The sequence below is a fragment of the Canis lupus genome, chromosome 11 (assembly GCF_003254725.2).
Source record: "Canis lupus dingo isolate Sandy chromosome 11, ASM325472v2, whole genome shotgun sequence".
In the NCBI taxonomy this organism is placed as follows: Eukaryota; Metazoa; Chordata; class Mammalia; order Carnivora; family Canidae; genus Canis; species Canis lupus.
The window spans coordinates 16448090-16467230 of NC_064253.1; the positions used below are offsets into that span (position 1 = coordinate 16448090).

Consider the following 19141-nt stretch of genomic DNA (forward strand, 5'->3'; position numbering starts at 1 on the left):
AAACATCATTTCTTAGGCACTGAGAGTTTATGAGGTCCTAGGGAACCTGTTGCCCTTGCTCTGTTAGGGATTACTGAGAATGTAATCTTGTTCTTGTTGAAAAGTGGTCAGGCATTGAAAAACCAGGGCATCTAAGAATAAGTTTTCTAACTCTTTTGGAATATATAACTATAGGTGAGTCATAATCTCACATTTCTAACATAGCACTGGCATTTAAATTTAAATTTCTATATTATAATTAAGTTGTATCAGCTGGCTTTATATAGCCTCCAGCTAGAAGCATGAACTGCTTTCTGGGGTTGCATTACTATAAGTTGATGGTTATTTAGAGATCCTCAAGACTCCAAGAGGGTGGTACTGGTGGGGAAGGAGTACTGTGTCCATTTTATAGATTGGGAAACTTACTGATAAGGAGAGGCTGTGACTTGGAATAGGATAGTAATGAAAAGACACCCCCCCCACACACTCAGTTTTTTTTTTTTTTTTTGACTGAGTTAAGAATTTAATTTAATAGTGGCTACTTTGGTAAAGTGAAAAATGCCCCACACTGAAGGTGGAAGACCTGCCTTTCATCTCTAGCCTCTACTATAAAAATAACAAGTCCAGGAGGGCTGCAAAGTACCTAATACGGTGATTGATAACATTGATTAATGAATATTTGTTTAATGAATGAGTAGAGAATGCAGTTGTGCTTTTTTGCAAATGTAGAATCTTCAAATAAGAATATTAGAAGTTACTTTGGGCTTTTTAGTATATTAAATACAGTTAAGAGATTGGAACATTTCTTTTTTCGTGGAGTGTCCATATTTGAGCATCCTTAAGTCTACCTTGAAACAGTATTGTGGCAGCCTAAAGAGACACTTCAATACAGATTTGCTTAGTTCTTTAAAATGTGACCTGAAATTGTTGAGCACAGACACTTTTACCAAGTCTTTATCAGTTTAACTGTAAAAATTGAATTTGTATTAAAATGAATAGATTGGTAATAGATAGATGTGGGTTTTTTTTTTAGTATTTTAACTGTATCCAGTGTATGCACTGTTTAAACAGTCTTGATGTTTCTCTGCACAATGATAAACACCTTTATCAACTTCGCAAAAAATGTGATCAGAATCCATTCTTATCACCACACAATCCTCTTCAGTGAGTATTAACATCCTTGCCTGTATTGATGTAAAGACCACCTATACTACATTTTATGCTGGAGATGAAAATTCTTTAGCTTTAGTGACTGGGATGTGCAAAGAAAGAGAAATCACTGACATTTTAATGTAATGTGAACTAAAGTATTAACAATGAGAAGCGAATTGATGTGTACATTTGGGATGCGAGAAGAATATACACAGGTGACAACCTTGCACTTGAGGTTACAGAGCTAGTTTAAAGCAGTATTAAAGTTTTTAATGGCATTCAAAAAAAAAAAAAGAAAGATCTTGGTCAAGTATTTTTTTCCTCAAGCTTGATTTTTGTCCAGTGTTTTGAAAACAAATCTGGTTTCATCATACATTGTCTCTAAAATTTTGAAAATCATTCTTCTTTTGGGGAAGAAACAGCTTGATTTCATAAGGTTTTTTTTAACTGAAAAATGATCAAACTCCATGTATCACAGGTAGTGTTGTGTCTTTGGTCAAACAGAATTGAAAAAGGACATTTGTTATGTAAAAGATACTTTAAATGGGTGAATTAAGAGATGAGTTTAATTGTTGGATGTGGAAACTGAACAAACTTCATAACAATTTTTAAGATGTCCTTTGAGAAATCTAACATACATTTACATTATAAGGGATTTTAATTAAGAAGTTACTGTTTTTCTCATCAAATACTATTTTTGATAGTTAAGTATTCACTGAAACTGATTGAAGAAAGAAATTGTTTCCTTTTCATTTAGAGGAAAGTTGCTGTTTTTAGCACTGACAATTTATTTTTCTCATTTGGTAGGAATTAGAATAGGAAAAAAAATATCTGACAACATCAATATTCACACTCAGGACCCACACTCAAAGGGTAAACCTGATCTGGAAATGAATAGGAGCCATCACTTATTACTTAACATATAGATAGTGTTTAAAGCTATGAATCTGGTGAGGTGACCATAGAAAGAAAATACAGGATAACAAAAGGAGAGGAGTCTAGGTCCAAATGTTCGCATTTAATTGCTGGTTAGAAGAGGCTTAGAGAAAGAGGCAGTAGTCAGAAGTGTCCTATGCCATTTCAGAAGTCCAGTGGGACAGAGGCTGAAAGATGTACATTAGATTTGGCAGCAGAGAAGTCTTAGAAATGTCTTAAAACTATTTTGGTGTTGTGGTGGGTTGAAGCCAGGTGGGTGGTCATTGAGGAATGTGCTATAATATTTTAGCAAATTTGACTGGGCATTTATTGATGGTAGTGGTGTTTGTGTGTGAGGGGAGTCACTGTGCAGTAAAAAGTTAACCATGGTTAAAGGGGAAAGAATGACCAAGTGGAAATTTGGGTATACAGGAGAGAGAAGATACTGCAAAAACTTTTTCTCTACTCTGCAAAGTCATAATGGCCATATGGAGACTAGTGTTCTTTTTCATTCTTGTATTTTCTATATCCTCAGAAAAATGTTCAATTCTTCATGCTTTCTCTTTGTTTCTCTTTTATGTTTCCATAGCTTCACCCATTTGCTCTTTATCCCCGACCCCTTTACTAAGTTTCAGTTGTGAATTTTTTAACAGCCTGATAGAACTCTTTAATTGTCTCTTGACTCCTAAAATACAGCATGTCCAACTGAATTTATCATTTCCTTTTCAGGCTGCCATAATCTACTAGTATCTCGCTCTCTCTTTCATTTAGAAATCCTTCTAGTTACTGAGGGCCTCACTATCTGGGGTCTTCCATTGTTTCACTGTCTTTTCCTCATTTCCCCATTTTGTTCTTACCCCAACCTCAATCCATGCTTGGTAGACTCAGAATCACCATTCTGCTTTTGGAAGGATTTTTTTCCCCCCAAATAAATCCAAATTAATTTGGTCCATTCGTTTCACTCATTTAATATGAATCCATAAGATTCATTCATGTTGTCCATGATGTGAAAAACATTTAGAAACACAAAAGAAATTTTATTTCATTGAAAATGTTAGGTAGGTTGAAAATATTATTTATGTAGCTTTGTATTAGTGTAATTTTAGTTCATAATAGTAAATGTAAAATCTTCCTGATTATAAGGTTTTTAAACAATTTTTTTTTTGTATGTAGACAAAACCTCACACTGACAATTTCCTTATTTATCCTGAATTAATGTTTTTAAAGGAATAAAGCGTGTGTATTCTACTTTGGGTTCTTGTTCTTGCAGGAAATTAATACAATTTAACCCAATTTTGTTATATTTAAATCTATTGATTGAACTATAAGTAATATTTGATTGTAATTTTTGAATTAACTTTAGAGGTTGATAACATAGTTTTTAAAAATAGAGCTATTGGAATGTGGAGAGGAAGATAAACTTTCATTTTATGGACTCATGTTTATTTTAAAATACTACTTTAATACGTGATGGAAAAAATCTTCCATATTTGAATACTGTTGTTTGTAGTATTGTGGAAAGTTGTGTAATTATCTCTAGATCTTCAACTTTGCGATGGAATTCTGATAAGCACCCACAGCAAAAATTTTAAAATGCCTGCATGCTTTGGGATTGTTAGAAAGACACTCACATTAATACTTAGCCTTAGAAAAGATAGCCTATGACATATATGCATCTTTAATTTTAATAGAGATTAGAAGGAAGAGGTCTTTTGTGCATATTATGGACATTATATTTTCTTGTAATACTTGGGAGATTATATAATACTTTAAAGTCTTCATTTACAAATTACAACACTACATATCCTACAGTGAAAACAAAGTAACTTCTTTCTTCTTTAAAGTTAATTGAGGGATCCCTGGGTGGCGGAGCGGTTTGGCGCCTGCCTTTGGCCCAGGGCGCGATCCTGGAGACCCGGGATCGAGTCCCACGTCGGGCTCCCGGTGCATGGAGCCTGCTTCTCCCTCTGCCTGTGTCTCTGCCCCTCTCTCTCTCTCTCTCTCTCTCTATCTCTCTCTATGTGACTATCATAAATAAAAATAAAAAAAATAAAACTTAAAAAAAATAAAGTTAATTAAATTAACAGGCAAAAATTTTTATTCTGGCTTTATTTCAATTATTGAACTATTGAGTCATCATGCCTATGAGGAGTCTGTGGGTTTTTTTTTTTTTTCTTTTTTTAATTTGAGATCATCATTGATGTTCTACCATCTAGAGCACCTCCAAGAGTGCAAGTGAAGCCCAAGTGGGATGTGCTGTGATTAAACCACACAGGCCCGTAGTCACATTTTTTACCTGTACATGTATATATTTCCAACAATTGCTGTTACTGATTTCTATGTTTATACCAGATGCTAAGTGAGGAAGAAGGATAACAGTAGGCAGATGAATTGACTGAAATGAGGAGTGGCACTCTGCAGTCTGATACAAAAGAAGAAAAGAAATGACCAGAAGTAGTCATTTCAAAAATGAGACCCAGCAATTACATTCCTAGGTTATTTCCACGATAAATGAAAACTTGTGTCCATACCAAAACTTGTGCACCAGTGTTCACAGGAGCATATTTCATTGTAGCCAGAATGTGGAACCAGGCTCGCATGTTCATCACCTTAAGCACAGTTAAACAAATGTAGTGTAGCCATACAATGGGATATTATTTGACAGTAAAAAGGAGTGAAGTACTGAAACACCTTATAACACGGATGAATCTTGAAAACATTATGCGAGGTGAAAGTAACCACATACAAAGGCCACATATGAGTCCCATTCCATGTATATGACATGTCAGAATAGCAAATCCGTAGAGATAGAAAGTTGGTGATTGCCAGGAGCTGGAGAAGAGGAAATGGAAGTGACTGCTGATGGATTTGGAGTTTCTTTATGAGATGATGAAAATGTTCTAAAATTTGTTGTGATGATTGTACAGCTTGCTGAATATACTAAAAATCATTGACTTGTGCACCTTAATTCAGTGAGTTAATAATTATATGAATTATATCTCAAATTGTTTAAGTATAGCAGATTGAGCTCGTTAATTCTGTTAATGGGAATGGTTGGTTCCGTATACCCTGAGCTTGAGGCATTCCTCTTATAGTACAGTAATCATTGATGCAGTAGATAGTAGTTAAGAAACTGTGTTATAAGGGAAATTATTTTAATTTGTGTCCCTTAGAGTCTTTAAAAATCTCCATACTATCAGGAATAGTTAACGTTAACATTCATCTTTTAAGTTCTTAGTGATCTCAGAATGATTTGTTTTCCAGGTGTTTCACATAGCTGAAGTTACTGTCATGTCTTTCAATGCAAACACTAAAACAGTTGAAATTTTTTTTCTTTTCCTTAAAAAGTAGGTGAAATAATTTTCAAAAAATAGAGTAAAAGGTATTGTGTCTAACAATGTTTCTTTTGTGGCTTAAAAGCATAAGGATTAGCAGTCTTTCAACTGTAGAAATGTGGAATCTAAGAGCTGATACAGGTTGATGGTGCTTTGAAAATGCATATAGCATTAATACATTAAATGGAATTAAATGAGTTTATTTGGCTAACAGATACTAGTCAAGGGAAAAAGGGAAGTTTGGATTATGACATAGACTTTTCTCTCCAGTAACACAGAATTTGGTATATAGCTCATTTCTAATAAAAAAAAATTACATTAGGAATTCAGTAGAGGACATGAACCACTGAAAGTGGTTTTTAAAAAATATGGTAGGAAATCTTGATGATTTTCAGGATTAAATGATAATTGATTTAGTTGGCTTTTCTTCATTTAAAGAAAGATGTTGGAAACACGGCTGTATTTTCTTCCCTACTCTTGATATATGGGTAAAGAAGAGCTATGGGGATAGCATCAGGGATATGATTCTAGACCTAAGACAATTTTCTCTGCCCAAACACCTCCCTTCACCCTTCATGACCTATTTAACATACTCTTGCTGGTTTGGAAATTTATCATTTGTCCTGGGTGTGTTGGGAGTGAACAAGAGAACCAAAGGTAGAGGGAAAGATAGAGAGAGAAGGCTAAAAAGAGAAAAACTAAGACTACAATGAGACATGAAGTGTTAAAACCAGTTTATGTTTGAATCTAAGAAAAATAACAAAGAGAACAGTGAAGAGCACTAAGTGACTGACCAAGTGCAGAGAGAGTAAAAGCAACAGTTAGGATTCAGTCTTGGGATCCATGGGTATCCTGCTGTAATGGATGATGGGAAAAACTGTGTTATTTGGTGATAAAGAGGAGTTTTAAATTGTGAATGTTGAAATTTCATTTGTGGGAGGGATGCCAACCAGATACTAGAAAGTTGTGGCTGGAGAGTCAAGGTCTGAACTGACTTTTTTAGCTAAGCCTATACTTATTTATTGTGTTCTCCAGACACCATCAAAGTGTAATTAAAATTTGGAATTATTAAAATGGGTTTGCTGTCATATGATTTAAGATTTTTAAAAACCCTAGTAGTTAAGATTTTCTTCCACTTTATTATTTTACTTTTTTTTTTTTAGGTAAAATATATAGACATCCTTGATTCTTGGAAATCTGTATCCTCCTAAACATGTATTTAGTGATATTTGTCTTTATCAAGTGATTTTAAACTTTTCATAATTAAGCATAATTCATATTTCCTTTTATAACCAGGAACCTTTTGAAGATGGCTTTGCCAATGGGGAAGAAAGTACTCCAACCAGAGATGCTGTGGTCACATACACTGCGGAAAGTAAAGGAGTTGTGAAGTTTGGCTGGATCAAGGGTGTATTAGTATGTACCTATAGATTTTAATTTGAGAGTAGCAACATTTCTGTTTATTATAAAATCTTCCTAATGTTCTCATCATTTCTTAAGAAAGCTCTTTTTCTTTTTATCTGAGTGTTGTAGAAGATCAAATTAATAACTTGTACCTCCTTTTCTTATGGATATTAAATTCAGGAAAGGAAACAGGATATATATATTAACAGAATCATTATACTTGATTTCCTCTAAATTATATTTTATTACCTCTTATAAATCTTACATATTGTCATTTTCCACAAATTAAATATAAAACTATTAAATTGATGAAAGTATCAGAATCAAGAAAGCTGAATGAGGAAATAAAGCTGATATATTCCTGCCTCCTTTTCTGCTATCCCATTATTTTTTCAGAGCAAAGTATAAAAGTTAACAAGGAACAGAATAAAGGAGAAATTGGTTTCTTAAGTGTTGAGGTTACTTCAATAAATAGGCTTAGGTGATTTAAGTTTCAGATTTAGTTCTGTTTTTCTGTGTTGGAATAGTCACTAAGGAACTGACTGGAGTAGACTGGTAGACTAAATGGCCTCCCATTGGAACTTTGGAGCACTTAATTAGTCATGTTGACATTTAGAGGAGAGGCAGAGGGAAAATCCCAATTCCAATAGTAATTACATTGCTTAATCAATAGGGTAAATGTGAAGCTCCAGGTACTATTGTTTGCTTGTTTTTAGAATTTAGTATTCTAGAAGACTGTGTTCTATGTATAAGCATAATACACAAAAGTAAAAATAAATTGGGGAAACTCTCTCAAATAGTTAAAAGCTTTAAAGGATGGGTGAGGAGTACCTGGCTGGCTCAGTCAAAGGACTGTGCAACTTGATCTCAGGGTTTTGAGCTTGAGCCCCACAGTGGATTGAGGGTACTTAAATAAATAAATAAACTTTAAAAAGAAAGATGTGTGAACAAGTAGCATTTTGTTTTGACAGATAATTTGTAATACTTAGATCTTCTAAGGAAATCATAAAATAAGGATGTTATTAGAAAATAAGCAAAAATTTAACTTAGTTTGCATTGATACATAAGAACAGGAACTACTTTTTTAGGGTTGAAGTGTTAAAATATTTCTTTTACCTTGTTCAGTACCTTTTGCTGCTTCAGATAATTGTGATGTTGTATTATACTTAAGTTAGATCACAGTTTAGCTCTCACTAAGTTCTTTTAAAAAGCTACTACAAACAGAAGGATAAGAGATTTAAAATGACTTTCTGTATTTTAAATATATGTTGTCCTCCTTTTGGCTAGTTTTGCATTTACTGTTGTATTATGTTCCATCACTTGGCTTCATCTGTAACTTGTCCTCTTTTCGTATCTAGGTACGTTGTATGTTAAACATTTGGGGTGTGATGCTCTTCATTAGATTGTCATGGATTGTTGGTCAAGCTGGAATAGGTAAGTGAAGTTACATACTGGTTGCTTCATTTGAGAATGAAAAAGGAAAGTAGCTGTGTGCCCTTCTAGGCTGTGAACCTCATAAATTGTGAACAATTTGTTTTCTGGTTGGTATCAGATTATTGTCTTAATGTTACTTTTTTCATAATTTTGATTTGTTCTAAAATGGAATAAAAATAAGATAATTGTTAAATATAATGCAAATTTTGTGTACTAACAAGTTCTAGATGAGGCAGGTTGAAATAAATAGAAGTATTCTCATCTCATTTCTTTTTCCCTAAAGGTCTCTCGGTTGTTGTAATTATAATGGCCACTGTTGTGACAACTATCACAGGATTGTCTACTTCAGCAATAGCTACTAATGGATTTGTACGTGGAGGTAAATTCAGTATTTTTATATCATTGTCACCAGATTACAGTTAATAAATAAATTGAGATTTAAATTTTAAATTATTTTTATCTTAAAGCAACATAGGTCTATAAAGGTGAGAGAGTTGCTGCTAAGCGCTTTCAACCTGGTGTATTTGAAAATAAAATTTAATTTTGGCCCATACACAAACATGTATGCTTTAAACTACTTAGTATCTTCATTGTATTTGGTAGCAAGAATGGAACTTCTGACTAGGTTTCTTCTCAATTGGGTTGTCCCTTACCTCCTTGGTTACAGGCCTTGGATCAGTAGCATGCATCCTGTATATGGTCAGTATTATATAGGTGTAACCTCATTCCTCCTCCTTTATGAAAACTTAGGCAGAGTTCTTTTCCTGTGATCTGACAGCTTGTGTGAGTTCTACCTGGGACTTTGAGTCTATTCTATCAACTCTAGCTTTCTTTTTTGGGTGCCTTCGGGCCTCTTTCATTGGAGTCTACAAGATCAGTCTTGTGAGATTTAACCCTCCCAGGGAGAGCACCCAGGAGACCAGGAGAATAGCATTGGAACCCCTGTGAACAAGAAGAAAAGAAATACATTTTCTAAATCAACTCATCATTTAGCTGGAGTGAGGAGATCCCTAGAGAAAGGAAAGAAAATGGATTTTACCAGCTCCTCCTGTACAGTTGTCATTGCAGATCAATTGAGAAGAGCATCTACCTGTAACATCTGCTTCACCTGTTTAACAGATCCGTATTTGACATTATAGATACATAATTCCTGTCTTGTCTCAGATATTTAGAGAACTAGATTGAGCCTTTCATTTTTCTTCATTGTCTTCATATTTCTTACATACCAGAATATCCAGATCACTATGGTCCTGGGGGAAACTGGTAGCAATATGACCATGCTGAGCATGCATGACTGTTGACTGAAGTTGTATGTGTACATGAGTCTATATTGAGCTATACTGGGGTGTAAGATGTGGATATGCCCAAAAGAGTTAATCAGACAACACGAAGAGATAATTTTTGTCTATGTACTGGGTGCCCTGTGCTTCATTTATTTCTGCTACTGTTGGGGAATGGAAGTGAAATGAGAAATGGACATGTTATACCAGTAAATTATCAAAGTATTTCTCCTTATCTTCAGGCTTTCCAGTCTAGATTGTAATGGGAGCAGTGGGGCATGAAGCTGCTGGTGGCATGAACCCCAGGGATTATTCTCTAAGTGAACACAAATTTAGGAGAAGCATAGATTTTCCTGCCTTGTGACTAAAAAAGCCATTTCACCTTTCAATACTACCGGTAGTTTTCATATATATTCTTAAACACATCTACTTCAGAGACTTTGACCACGTACTTTGAACCTTTGCTAGAAGGCATTCATTTTTCACTTGTCAGTTGGTGACTTTGGAAACCTGGCTAATCCTTTACAGACATCTGCAGTGAAAGTTTTTTGAAGATATTTTTTCAATGACAGTAAGCCCCTTTTGTCACCTCTTTATCTGCTTTATGGACTTGGACAGCCCTAAAGGGATTTATTTTGCTGTCATGAAAAAACAGCATTTTCCACGTGTGAGAAAGTAGATACAGGTCTAAATCTGGCAAGAATATATTGCACCCTGTAGTTATGATTCTAAATTGAAACTATTGGTGTGACTTACACATTTTATACCAAAGGTGCATGTTGCTTAGTTCTGTACACAAAAATTATGTATAACATGATCATCCCAGTAGCAGTGAGCCCCTCTAGTGCTCGCGTGGTATATATTCATTCAGAGGAGCCAAGGGACCTTGGAAAATGATTGGTTCCAGATCTGGGCCAGAAGTGTAGTAGAAGAGCCTAAACATCTTTTCACATTGAAAAGTAAAGAAGGTACGATAAAGACTACTAGTTTTAGGTAAAAAGGACCAGGAGCCAACTTGAAGATGTTGATGCTGAGTTAAGTTTGGATAATTTGAACAGCAATACTACTACTCCTAAGTGATTTGAATGAAGACATAATGTAAAATCCTTCTTAAGTTCATAGACACCACAAAAAAAATCTTTATTTTTTACCTTTGAAGAATGCTAGGGAACTAATTTGTTAAGAGAATCAATAAATAAACGTAAAGAAATCTCATGTTGAATAAAGTTTTCCCGGATGAAAGTTTTTTTACCTAAACTCAGTGTGACCAAGAAATTGATGAGATTTGTTCTTTGATAACTGTTGCACATAGTAAGAGAAGGAAAGAGAATTAAAACATTACAACTTAAAAAAATAAATAAATAAAAATAAAAATAAAACATTACAACTTTGTAAGCTCAGTAAAAGTATCTGTGATGTATTGTTTCCGAAGAAATTAAATCTGAATTATATCATGCCTGTAGCTCCAGGAAGCATTTTATAGAATATCCAGAGGAGAAAAGAACTTATTAAATGACACTATAGTATTAGAGAGAAGACAAACCATGAGAGACTCCTAACTCTGGGAAACAAAGGGTTGTAGAAGAGGAGATGGGTGGGGGATAGGGTAACTGGGTGATGGGCATTAAGGAGGGCACATGATGAAATGAGCACTGGGTGTTACACTATATGTTAGCAAATTGAATTTAAATGAAATTTTAAAAAATGCGTGACACTACAGCATGCTGACAGCACATGCCAGACTAGGACTCTCTTTGGAACAAGGAATTTTTTTTTCTTCCTTAAATTATCTCTATACCCGACGTGAGGCTCAAACCCACAGCCCTAAGATCCAGAGTTGTGTGCTTCACCAACCATGCCAGCCAGGCACCCCAGGAATCCTTCCTTGTTCAATGTAATTTTCCAAGGAGGAGGAAGAGTGGGACTTGAGGTTTAAAACAGACTGGAAGAGACTCATATAGGTGTGAATTTGCCATTCGTAACAGGAAATTCCTTTTGTCTTTAAGTGGGATGGGACCAAGAATGCCAGATGGATCTCCTCTATCCCAGTCACTGAGGACTTGATTTTTACTTGTTTTCTTAAAATGGTTACATGATGAAGAGAGGAGTAGAGGTAGAAAAATCTACAGGGTCAGGGTTCCAAAGGCTTAGATTGGAGAAATGGAGGGATAACATGAGAATAGTGAGGTCTGGAGACCCATCTCAATTTTCTATGAACTGGAGGTTGATTATTAACGGAATTAATAAATATTTTACCTAAACGTTGTGGTTGGTCTGTATAGTAATTTCAATTTATAGAGCTCCTTTTGAACTTGCCTAGCTATCTTATTAATATAAAGAACTGTTTTGAGGTCGTGTTCAACAGTTGATGTTGATTTTTAATCATAACATTTATTTATATTTTATTATTGAATAATATTTTATTCTCAGTTTATAGGGTATGTTTTTAGTTCTTTGGCAGTATGTGAAATACATACTTTTCTTAGCACTGTGTGCTTTTTACCAAGTAATCATAACATTGGCTTTAACAGTACATTTTAGAAATTAAACAGCAATCTAGAAAAGTATAGTCGTTTTTTAAAATATGAAGTGACTGCTAGTTTGTGAACAAATATAATAATGTCCAATTATGAAGTCTAGGATAAAAATAATATGGCAATGTTCAAAATTTCTAAAAAAAAAATCAAAACTTAGAAGATAAAAGATGGGTAGTTTCAGGCTTAATTAGTTTTTAGGAAGGATTTGAGGGTGCAAAAAGGTACTAGCAGATTAGAGAATCTTGTCCTCAGTTCTCTGCTTGCGCAGAATAAGAATAGCAGTACCAAGTAACTTGGGCAGGTACCTCTTCACCTTCATCTCTGCCACAGTCCCTGGCCTAACAGACAAATACATTCTACAGATGATTGTATCCTGCAAGGAGCCCAGAGCTCTTAACTATTTTGCAAAACCTTATCTGAGAGCTGCATTTTACGTGTGGGCCACATGCAGCAGGTTCTCGAAGAGAGTGCTGGCCAGCAGCCACTTCTACTTAGATTTGCATTTTCTAGATGTCACAGATCAGAGTTCTTCCATCCTCTTTCATAAATGAGTCTTATGAATATGGACTCATTTATAAAATAGTAAATACTAGTTTTTGAATCATGTTTTATTATATATGCTGAGCATTAGGTTGAAAGCAAGGTTCAGTATACTTTCAAATAAAAATCCAGGTTACATCAAAATCAGGTTGTTCTGAAAATGTAAAATTAATATAAACCTGCCTATTCCATAATGGAAATGAAATTTCATCTTGTATTTCAGTCATTGGCAGATAATTGTTGAGCTCTTTGTGACAGGCACTGGGTTTGTAACAATGAAAGTCAGACAAGATCCTATTTTCTTGGAGCCCTGTTCAGATAATAGTGGCAATTATTTTTTGAAATCTAACTGCAAGGTGTGATACATGAAACTTAACTGCTAGGAATGATAATGTAGTTTTGCCATAGATTACCTATGGTATTTCATGCAACATTGTTGTTAATCAGAGGTATAATTTGTATGGATGAGGAGAACAAAAATGAAACAATTACACTTGTTTTTTCAACGAATTTAAATTTCATGCAGATTTTACTGGTGAATCTTTTTTAAGAGTCCGTAGTATGTCAGATTTGTGTTTATATACTCTATCTTTTTCATTTCTCTGAAATAATTGAACACCTCCTCATTCTCTATATAGGTAAAATTAAACATTGAAAGTAATACTAACATTTTTTGCATGGATTGTAAGTGACAAAGTGCTTTCTGTATTGGTAAAATCAGATTATCATTTGTCAGATTTTTTCTTTAGTCCATTATGTAACTATTCTTCCTGTCATCACCAAACAAGAAGTTGTAACTTAGAATTAAACTCCATAGTTCTTTCCTTTTATTGCTAATTTATTTCAAATTACAACTTTCTATATCAATAAAATGTCTGAAAAAGCTGTAATAAGCAGTTCTGTAACAGCTATATTTTGAAGTTTTAGTAGACTTAAGCATAACATTGTGTTTTCGGTTTAGTTAAAAAAAACAAAAACAAAAACAAAAATACACAACTTATAAGCCACAAGTAGTCCAAATGTGAATCTGGCAAGCAATTGTAAATACTTGTAAATAGTTTTCTCTTCGACTCATTTGGCGGCATTTCAATTTTGCCAGTCTTTAATGATTAAAAATACTTTAACTTGGTTCCGAAATTGCCTCAAAATTAGGGCTATATGCCCTGATTCTTCAAGATTAACTAATTCAAGTGACCAGTCACAGTGATAATACAGCACCTAGTCCTAGTTTGAAGATTTCATGTTGCTTGACACATTTTTTTCTCTACTTGACTTAATGATGGCAACAGAATAGAGGAAATTTGCCCAATGTTAAGAGGCAAACAAACTATTATATATTGGTAAACAGGGTATTAGAATGTATTTCCTAGAACGATAAACAAGATGGGTATAGGATCCATTTGGATCTCTTAAAACTCTATTGTATGGTTATAGAAAATGGTTCCTTGGAATTTTACATAAGGTAGCTTCAGATAAACTATTCAATGAGTGTACAGAAGTAGGTAATTTACTGCTGTAAGAACTCTGGTGTATTTTCTAATCATATTATAGGAACTCTGAGTAGCAATTGTTAGATAGTTTATTTTCTCATTGATAATGTTATATTTTTGTTATTTTCACTTTTGATTTGTTTCTTCCTTGATACACCAACAAAACCTTTATTTTACACAATTTCCACAGATACTGTAAAATACATAGATGATTCATTTTACATATATTGATCTTTTCATCCATGGGAAATACAGGATGTCTCCTCACAAACTTTTCATTTTCCTCTGTTTTTTGGGTAACAACTTTTTGAAGTTTTTTATTAGTTAGAAATTTCAAATTTTTTAAGTGTAGTTGACCCATACTGTTACCATTAGTTTCAGATACAACTTTGTGATTTGACAAGTTGATATATTATGCTATGTTCGTAAGTGTATAGGTACCATCTGTCCCATAACATCCCTGTTACAGTACCATTGGCTATATTCCTTATGTTGTGCCTTTTATTCCTGTGACTTAGTCTTTCGGTAACTGGAAGCCTTTATCTTCTTTTCCCCTACATCCACTTTGTTCAACGTCCAACTCCCCTCCCCTTTGGCAACCATCAGTTTGTTATCTGTATTTATAGGTCTGACTTTGCTCTTTATTTGCTTTTTCATCTGAGGGTATTTTTTTTTTTTCAGATTCCACCTTTAAGTAGAATCAAAGTTTTTTTTGTCTTTTTCATTGTGCTTATTTTACTTAGCATAATACTGCCTAGGTCCATCCATGTTGCCTCAACTGACACAGTCTCATGCTTTTTTATGGCTGTGTAATATTCCATCACACACACACACACACACACACACACACACACACCCTTATCTATTTGTCAGTTGGTGGACACTTAGGTTCCTTCCATATCACTTCAACATAATATCTATGAAAATTCTGAGAGCATTTTTCACAGAAATAGGAAAAATGGTCATGGAACCATAAAAGACCCTGAATAGTCCAGCAGTCTTGAGAAAGAACAAAGCTGGAGGCATCATAGTTCCTGATTTCAAACCATGTTTCAAAGCTATAGCAATCAAAATGTTATGGTGGTCGCATTAAAAGGTGCATAGACCTGTGGAATAGAATCAAGAACCCAGAAATAAACTTAGGTCTATACACTAATCTAGTATTTGACAAGGGAGCTCAAGAATACTCAATGTGAAAAGGATAATCTCTTCAGTGGGAAACTGGATATTCACATACAAAAGAAATTAGACCCCTGTTGTAGATCACTCATTAGAAATTAAGTCCAAGTGGATTAAGGACTTAAATCTAAGACCTAAACCCATGAAATTCCTAGAACAAATTATAGGAGTGAAGCCCTATACTTTGGCCTCTCTAGTGATTTTTTTGGATAGAACACCAAAAGCAGAAGAATGAAAGCAAAAATCAGCAAATGGGACTGTATCGAACTATAGTGCTTCTGCACTGCCCAAGAAACCGTGAGCAGAAGGAAAAGACAACCTACAGAATGGCAGAAAATAATTGCAAATCCTATATCTGATGAGGGGTTAATACCCAAAATAGAGAAGGAATTACACCTCAATAGCAACAAACCAAATAATCTGATTAAAAAATGTACAAAAGACCTGTATGGACATTTCTCTAAAGAAGACAAGTTCATGAAAAGGTGGTCAACATCACTAATCATCATGGAAATGCAAATCAGAGCCACAATGAATTGCCACCTTGTACCTGTTAGAATGGTTATTATCAAAAAGGCAAGAGATAATAAATTCCAGTGAGAATGTGAGAAAAGGGGACACTTGTGCACTATTGGGGATGAAAATTGATACAGCCACCCTGGCAGACAATATGGAGGTTCTTCAAAAAACAGAGCTACCATATGATCCAATAGTCCCACTTCCTTGGTATTTATTCAGAGGAAAATGAAATCACTATTTGTTAGAGATGTTTGCACTTCCGTGTTCATTGCATTACTCATATAGCTAAGACATGGAAACAACTTAAGTGTTCACTGATGGATGAATAAAAAAAGAAATCACACACACAAATATTTAGCCATTAAAAGGATGTGTTACCATTCGCAACAACATAGATGGACCTGAGGGCGCTATACTAAGTGGAGTAAGTTAGAGAAAGGCAAATGCTATATAATCTTACATATATGTGGAATCTAAAAAAGCCAGACTGCTAGAAACAGAGTGTAGAAAGGTTGTTACCCGGGGTTGATAGGTAAGGGAAATGATGAGATGTTGACGAGACTTTCAGTTATAAGAAGTAGTTATGGGGATCTAATATACAGCATGCAGACATCATGAGTATTGTATACTTGAAAATTCCTGGGAGTAGATCTGAAATGTTCTTATCATAAAACAACAAAAATGGAAATTCTGTGTGGTGAAGGATATATTAACCTTATTTTGGTAAACATTTTGCAACATGTACAGGTGCATGTTGCATTGTGTATCTGAATATCATATGTCAGTTATATCTCAGTAAAGCTGGAAAAATATTAGTTGACCCTACATTTGTAGGTCTATCTCTGGACACTCTGGTGGTCACGTTGTTAAATTTTTATTTTTAAAGATTTTATTCATTTATTTGAGAGAGAGAGGACCAGCAGAAGGGAGAGTCAGAGGGAGAGGGAGTGGGAGAAGCAAGCTTCCCACATGGGAGTCAATCCCAGGACCCCGTGATCAAGACCTGAGCTGATGGCAGACACTTAACTGACAGCCACCCAAGCACCCCAAATTAACTTTTATTTTAACTGGAGTCCATTACCCTTTAAATTTCATTTTATGTCTTTTCCTACCTTATAGTTGGATCCATTTGTGTTCTAAATTGAATTACTTTCAAGCTACTCTTTGAAGGAAGTTCATTTTGGTAGAAAATGTGTGTCAGAATTTGAGTTTGTTCAGAATTACTTACCCATACCTGGATCACATGTTGACTGATTTTTCAAGATCATATTGGACAATAAGATTTCTTGTGTAGTTTTTATCAAGGATGAGCAATAGTTATAATAAAAGAAGGTGAAATAGTTTAGAGGAAATTAACCTGGACTTGGACAGGTTTGTTGGTATTTCTAAATATCAAAACTTTTTTCACATTAATGTACAACATTTATTCCATGTTAGCAGATAAAAAGAGCTATGTATTGACTGGTAATTGAACCATGTGTATTTTTTTTTCTTAGAGTTTTATTGAGATATAATTAAAATACAGCACTGAGTAAGTTTGAGATGTTACAGCAGAATGATTATACTTACATATATTGTGAATAAGTTGCCATAATAAGTTTAGATAACATCCATCATATCATGTAGATATAAGGGAAAAAGAAAAAAAAAACATGTTATTTTCCTTGTGAAGAGAACTTTTAAGAGCTGTGTGTGGTTTAAGAAATGTCTCTTTTGTGGCATAATTGGTAATGTGGCATCCAGAGTGCACGTTCAAAAGGATAGTAAGTACTGCTCCTCCCTTCCTGCCTAGCTGTGTGTGGGTTTTTGTGTATTTTATTTTGAAAGTCCCATTTAATTTGAGTTCAGTTCATTTGTTCTGAATATTCTTAATAGCTGTATCTGATAATCCTACTTTCTACAAAGATTGATTAGTAAATGGAGCTCTAATCAAAAATTGCTCCTGACCATGCACATTCGCACTGGTTAATTATGGGTTATTCATTTTATTGTTCTTATTAGAAAAAACTAGGTGATCATTGATTAATGCTTGAGAACAAAAATTGGCAAGACAAAACTCACTAGAAAGTGAGCTGTCAAAAAAAAAAAAAAAAAAAAAAGAAAGAAAGTGAGCTGTCAAATCTACTGACTCCTGATTAAGAAACAGGATATGGTTGATTTTTTTAATGAAATGTCTACTTAGCAAAAACCTTTGTTACCCTTCCACCATTCATGAAGTTCTGTAATTTAGGTAATAGACAAGGAAACGATTTTTAGTATTTTGCCCAAATTTAAAATAGAATTGTAATAAAACTTTATTTTTCCCAGGAGTTTCAGGTTAATTCTTAGAACAGTAAGAATAGTTAAAACAGTCATTTTAGTGTTGATTTTACTTGTAAGACTAATCAACACATCACATGGTCTTTTCGTGGTCACCTGTTACATAAAGTCACAATTTATCCAAATCTCTGTGTCCTCATGTAAAACGAAGAGTCAAGCCTGATGACCATTGAGTTGCCTTATTGTGCTAGGATCCTGTGAGGTTACAACCTAAGAATCACAGAAGTAATGAAGAGGGAGTGTGCTAGGTGGTGGTGATGAATCTGGTCACAACTCTGTTCATTTTGCATATGTTCCATACTAATCCCCAACTTGGGTTGGGTTCTTTGTTTTTACAAAAAAAAAAAAAAAAAAAAAATATATATATATATATAGAGAGAGAGAGACAGAGAGAGAGAGAGAGAAAATGTTGGATTTCATTGCCTTTTTTAAAAAAGATTTATTTATTTGAGAGAGAGACTCTCCAGTAGACTACCTGCTGAGCATGGAGCCCACTGCAGGGCTCCCATCTCATGACCTTGAGATTGTGACCTCAGCCAAAATAAGTCAGATGCTTGGGGATCCCTGGGTGGCTCAGCAGTTTGGCGCCTGCCTTCAGCCCAGGGCGTGATCCTGGAGTGCTGGGATCGAGTCCCGCGTTGGGCTCCCTGCATTGAACCTGCTTCTCCCTCCTCCTGTGTCTCTGCCTCTCTCTCTCTCGTCTATCATAAATAATAAATAAATAAATATTTTTTAAAAAAATCTTTAAAATAAATAAATAGATCTAAAAAAAAAGTCAGATGCTTAGTGGACTGATCCTCCTAGACTCCCCGATTTAATTGCCTTTTAAGAAAAATTTCTCAAAAAAACAAAGGAAAACCAATTTAACACATAGTCCAGCTTAAAAGTAACTCGACTCCTTTCATTATAAGCAGTGAGCTGATGAACTTGCTTAGGACCCATTTAATCTTCTCTTGAAGTCTAACGCATGAAGATTTTTTTTGCTATATATCATTTTGACTAGGGTAGTTTTTAAGTTTTAAAATGCTAGTTTTTTTGTTTTTTTTTTTTTAAGATTT

The 19141-nt window shown here is 34.4% G+C and overlaps 1 protein-coding gene and 1 long non-coding RNA gene across 6 annotated transcripts in view; one reads left to right on the forward strand and one right to left on the reverse strand.

Annotated features, from left to right (window-relative positions):
• Positions 1–19141, forward strand: part of SLC12A2 (solute carrier family 12 member 2) — a 112675-nt gene that overhangs the window by 20853 nt on the left and 72681 nt on the right. For both annotated transcript variants that reach the window (XM_025433338.3, XM_025433337.3), the window contains exons 2-4: positions 6678–6797; positions 8144–8219; positions 8503–8598. In XM_025433338.3, coding sequence (XP_025289123.1) covers positions 6678–6797; positions 8144–8219; positions 8503–8598 — 292 coding nt within the window. The remainder of the gene's footprint in view (positions 1–6677; positions 6798–8143; positions 8220–8502; positions 8599–19141) is intronic.
• LOC112650546 (uncharacterized) overlaps positions 1–19141 on the reverse strand; it is a 101463-nt gene that overhangs the window by 2692 nt on the left and 79630 nt on the right. The window lies entirely within an intron of this gene.